The sequence below is a fragment of the Thermobia domestica genome, chromosome 12 (assembly GCF_964235325.1).
Source record: "Thermobia domestica chromosome 12, izTheDome1.hap1.1, whole genome shotgun sequence".
NCBI lineage: Eukaryota > Metazoa > Arthropoda > Insecta > Zygentoma > Lepismatidae > Thermobia > Thermobia domestica.
This window is the reverse complement of record NC_137465.1, coordinates 196,079,335-196,085,334: the sequence shown is the minus strand read 5'-3', so window position 1 is coordinate 196,085,334 and position 6,000 is coordinate 196,079,335. Positions and strand designations below refer to the sequence as shown.

The 6,000-nt window shown below is 33.8% G+C and overlaps 1 protein-coding gene across 1 annotated transcript in view; it reads right to left on the bottom strand.

The window, feature by feature from the left end:
• Positions 1-2,432: 2,432 nt before the first annotated feature.
• LOC145666916 (sideroflexin-3-like) overlaps positions 2,433-6,000 on the bottom strand; it is a 66,154-nt gene continuing 62,586 nt past the window's right edge. Inside the window, exons 9-10 of the mRNA XM_081734513.1 lie at positions 5,559-5,743; positions 2,433-2,727 (exon numbers count right to left, since the gene is read on the bottom strand). Of these exons, the coding sequence (XP_081590639.1) occupies positions 2,668-2,727; positions 5,559-5,743 (245 nt within the window). The 3' untranslated portion in view covers positions 2,433-2,667. The remainder of the gene's footprint in view (positions 2,728-5,558; positions 5,744-6,000) is intronic.

Genomic DNA, 6,000 nt, shown 5'->3' with positions numbered 1-6,000 from the left:
TACAAACAAGTGCTACAGTTTTTTCTTATCAACAGATTATCTCTTTTCCTAAAAAGCGAAACAACATAATATAACAAACCCACACTCGGATATAACAAACCCACATCCCTCTTTAACAAAAGGAAAGAAAAAAGAAGAAAAGGAACGTACATAGTTTATCATTTGATTGCTGTTACAAGTTTGTATTGTCTATAGTTAACGGTTACCACATTGTAAAAAAACACTTTACACTAAATGGCAATCAGTTACCATACATACTTTTTTTTTTTTTTTTTTTTTTTGGTAAGCTAGTGATTACCGCCAAGGTTGACAACACTTTCGCTCCTCTAAGGACAAAACCCGAAGATCCACGAAGCACGAACAATGGTATTTGCTCGTAGAATGCTCGTGAGCGTTCACGAGGAGAGTTTCCACTATCTGCTCGCCGTGGGCAGGGCTGCTCTAGCACGTCCCTCATGATAGAGTTCTTTCTTAGCCAACGTTCCAACCAGTTTCTATTCCTCTTCTTAATAATATGTAAAATTGTTCTTCTCTCCCCCCAACGTTTCTAACATCCTCTCATTCGTTTTCCGCTCGATCCACCTCATTTTCTCCATTCTTCTCCACACCAACATTTCGAAAGCTTCCAGTTTATTTAATCGCTTTTACGTAATGTCCATGTTTCTTGCCCATACAGCACAATACTCCATACGAAGCACTTTATGAGTCTTTTTCTCATCTCTTTATTCAAGGAACCACAAAGTAGTATTTTCTTCCTACTAAAAGTTTCTTTTGTCATCCCATTCATGCTTTTATTTCACGTTCACACTTCATATCATCACTAATCGAAAGCTAGTCACCTGTTTTGTTTTCTCCCCTCTTACTTCTATATTTGGCACAGAGCCCCTCGTTCCGATCTCCATGGCTTTTGTTATTCTAATATTTATTTACATCCGATATTTTCACATTGATTTTCTCTTCAGATTCTGCAACAAGCCCAAATTAAAAAATAATCAATATAATTTAGTAAGGAAGTTCGGAAATCTATTGAAGGAACTGATTCATTTGAGAACCTAAGAAACGATAAATTACAATTACCGAGAAAATAAAACTACGAATGCAAAACATTAAACTTTTACACTTAAGTTATCATTATGACTTTTAAAAAAATCCAAAATCCATAAGACAAATTATTCTTCACAAATTTTAAAAGCTTATCCTCACCCACCGTCACAACCTGCATAATATATTTTTCGGAACTATCTCGCAGTTATGCTTTAGTTCGTTCTCGTTTATACCTTTGCAAAATATATGATATATATTACCAAAGACAAATAACGTCAGAGAAACAGCACTCAAATCATTTCATTTGGAATATGGAAAAGTTTTCAAAATGAGGTACGGTATTATCATTAACGGGAACTACTTTTTTTATTATAGACCTACGGGGAATCGTATAATATACAGTATTTTTGGTTTAATGTATATAATAATGTATATAATTACCTAAGTTGATATCATGTTAAAATGCATTTAAACAGCTTAACTATTAACGTATAACAGAAAACTAGGGCTTTTTTGTTATAGAGTATTCATAACCAATCATTTACATTTGAGGAATGCCTCTTAATATCCTCGGTTCATACATAAAATGTATTGACTTTTTAATAACTACACATCAATGCAAAATTGTAAACTACAGATAGAAGAAAAATGTAATGTTTTCTTTGTAATGTTGTAATGTTTAAGCAAAACGTAGTGTAAAATCCATTTTGAGATAAATTATACCCTTCAGCACCTTCAGCACTACCAACAATGCTCAGCACTATATAGCGATATTATTTTTATAAACTCTTAAACCCTTACACTATTATAATTCACATTATTAATAATAATAAAAATCTAGACGTATCTCGTGGCTAAGCAGTTAGCGTACGCGCCTTTTGCGTGGGAGATTCGTTTTCAATTCACGGCAGAAGCTTATATGATTCGGATTCTACAGTAATCTGCAGGTCCACGTCTCATATAGCCTCGTTGCTGAAATGGACGTTAAAATCAAATCAAAATAAACATTCAAACACGTGTGCAGCGATGTCATAGGCTTTCAGTCAAGTGTACCGCCAGTCATAAAAGGTTGGAAACCACTGCATTATTAAATATCAAACTACTAGTTAACATGTGCTAAGATAAACTATCTAGCCAAGAAGATATAATTACTTATATAGGAACCATGTAAAATGTTTGGAATTTAAAAAAGAATGAAACAGTAAAACACCTCCCAATAACTTACGCTGTAGGAGCAAGAAATCTTGTTATTTTAGTTACTTTTCTAAAAATATTTAATATATTACTCATTATTAATAAACTAATACTTATCCTCTAACTTGACACACACACTCTCTTAGAATAAAGAAAAATCTAGGATTTTACAAATGAACAAAACATATGTATTTGTAAATATATACATGTATTATTTTTAAAAAATCTCAATTTATTACAAAGCATAATTTATTCTTTAACCCTATTAGTTATAAGAGGCAAACTTGCTCTCTTCTAGGACCCATTTTAAAGAGTTTCAAGTTTGGGCTGTGCTAAGGTACTTTCCCTAAAATTTGCTTGTTGACTTGGGCAGTTAACATCCACAAGATTTCTTAATTGATGAAAAATTCATGTTCAAGTATTCCATGATTATAAACCTTTATTGAAATAAGCAACCTCTGGAGGGTTATCCATCCTTCTGAGCTTAGACTGGAAAAGAAAGATATTTAATTTAGTGTACAATATCACACTGGCGTTTCTGGCTGGGGGGACGAGGGGGACGCGTCCCCCCCAATATTTTGAAGTACAAAATATTCAATATTTTATTCTAATTTAATTTATTTACTAACGACAGAATATCATATAAATAATAATAATTATATTGTTTTGGAATATAATATTCAGGCTGTGAAACGATTGTAATCGAGTTCTTGGTATACCTTAGGGAGTCCGTGAAGGTAAGCAGAAAGGTAATAAATAGAATCGAAGTTAATAAACAGATTGGGCTAGGTAGTACCATTTAAATGGCTTTCTTTGATGCCTCCCCCCCCCGAATTTTACATGCCAGAGACGCCAGTGCAATATCATATTATCAAGAGACCATATTTCTTAGCTTTAGTGCTTAAGTACTTGTCTATCTAGTTGCAGAAGCAAGAAGAATGAGATTTTTCCCTTTAAAAAAAAAACTGCTGAACATAAAGACTATAATTTGGGTATGCTGGCCATTTTTAAACAAAAAAAAAATACTAATATTACATTCAAGTAAACACATTTCAACAATTAGAGAAAAGTTAAATTTTTATTGTAATGTGCCACGTGGTTGTGTTTATAAACAATCACACATGCTCCTGTTTGTAAACAACATCCACATATATTTACGATGGAGTACTACACCTCTCGTTGGATACGTACTACAAGAAGGATACGACGGACCACCAGCTCCACCTACAAGTCACATGACGACATGGGAGCAGCAGCGCCACCGCCGCCCAGACGGTGAATATAGCGAAGAGGATTCAAGGGACAGTCACAAGTCTTCAATTGGAGTCCTATCCTCTAGCTTTCCTGGAGCTCTAGGATAAACCAAACCTCTAGTTTGCTGCGGGACTCTAGGCTTCCCTTCCATTTGGCTTCGCTAGCTCGGAGCTCGTCGGGATCCCAACCTCAGTTGTTTAGCCTGATGTGGGGCTTTGTGACTCTTATCCTCCTCACTGCTTGCTTCGGAGCATTGGGGTTTCCTATACGACTATACCTAGCTTGCCCGGATCTCATAGAGATCCTACCTCAAGGCTACAAAGTTTTGGACTACCTCTTTCCTACCTTGTATTCGAGAAAATGTATATTGTAATATCTCTATAAATAATGTTGTATTACATTAGAGGATATTTTTAATAATAAAACGGTAGTGGCAGTCGATTCCGGACTCTGATTTACTCAACCTAGCTATACCTACCCCTTCAAAGAGAACTTTTACAACATTATTCCTTTTTTTTCTTTGACAATTAAACATAAATACACGAAATTGGTATATGGAACTTTCTAATGCGCCAAATGTGAACATTTCATTCACTTGCATGACGTTTAGAAATTCCATCTCGAAGAAATGGAGAAAGTCGGGGACTTTTACCCTTATCTAAGGATGCGCACGACACAAGATTTGTGTCTGTCTCGTCTCGAAAATGTACTGTAAAAGTAATGTCTCGACTCGAAAAATGTATATTTTACTATTGGAAGAGCTGTGTCTCGACTCGAATTTTGTCAGGAAAATCCTGTCTTGACTCGTCTCGTGCGCATCCCTATCCTTATCATATAGATTATAACCACTACATATCTATACACACAATATTAAAAAAATACAATGAATAGAGTTTTCTCTTTTTCCTTTTTCTTATGATGCTATAGGCAAATTATATTAATAATGAAGCAAGATAGTGGGTCAAGTGCCTGTTCTATCTGTTTCGATCTCAGTAGCGGATGCAGCTACGGGGGCCCAGGTCCCCCAGTTTTTTGAGCGACAAAAATAACTGAAACTATTATATGAATATATATATATATATATATATATATATATATATATATATATATATATATATATATATATATATATATGAAACATTATATAATTTTAGTTGCAATTTTTCAGTTATGCAATGTGTAAAACAATATTTGAGGTCCACAATGTCAACGTTCAATCTTGACATAATATCCATTCCAAGATAATTATGTTGGAAACTTCTGCAGGACGCATGAAAAATTGTAAACATATGATATACTTATCATAATCTGGGTTCTAGCTGCCTTCCTCCCAGTTTTTACTTTATAGATCCGCCACTGTTCAAACTTGCATCATCTACCAACAACGGTATCTGATCCAAGTCTCGTCATAGTTTGGAGTCCACATAAAAAAGAAATAAATATGAGGTTCTATCCTTCATCACGATGATATTGCATAGGGACAAAAGAAAAAATAACAATGTACAGGACCTATTCACTCATGATAAAACGATCGCTATTCAATAACATATAAATGGCTAGCCTTTTATATTTAAGGGGACACACCACTAAAATGATACAGAAGCTAACCATCTTTCTTTTGCCCGTTTTTTTTTTTTTTTTAAGTGAAAAGAAATAATGAAAGGTAACTTATCACAATAATAGATATTATTATTCTACACTCGAAAATAGGAATCAGAATTGTCAGTGTTGCCATGCATAGAAATTACAGTGTAGCCAGAATATGAATTACCCAAAAATCTAGGTTAAGACAGCGACTAGAAAAATGAACTCAACGGTAATTGGTGACTTATCATCTTCTCTTGGCTCCTTGTTACCTACTTTTTAAATAATATTTGTATTTGTTTTGCAATAAACAGAAAGTTATTAAAATTAAAATTATAAGCGGAAAGTGGTAGTAGTAGCACTAAACTACTTTTATGTATGTTTATGTACGTATGTATGAAGATTGTATACACTTCTGAACTTGACCGACTTATCTGTGAGTAGAAATGTATCAAAAACAGACATATGGAAATATACATTACCCGTATTTCCCATTCTAGATTCGATACTTGTATAGACGTCTTTTGACTAAATAATGCACAACTCATTGGGACAGATAAATAAAGAAAACATCCGCATAGAAGAGCTTCAACAGGTGTTTTCCATTTCCTGTACTTCTTCCGAAAACCACGTTTTTCTAAAACACTCATACAAAGAGGAACGCCAACTGCAATGTAAATTTGTGTAGGTTTCAATTAGTACGCTATTTATTTTAGACACTTAGAACTATTATTGCAAAATTCGTTCTTATACATTAATAATTTGCTTTTTTTTTTTTAAGACAAAAGTTTGTCCGGAAGCGAAAGAAAAGAACGGCGTATTAACTTAAATGCCTGTTTTCAAAGTCGAAACAGTTAAATTGATTCTCAACAAAGATCAATATTATTCGTCCCACACATGAATATTGTTAAACCTTCTATTATG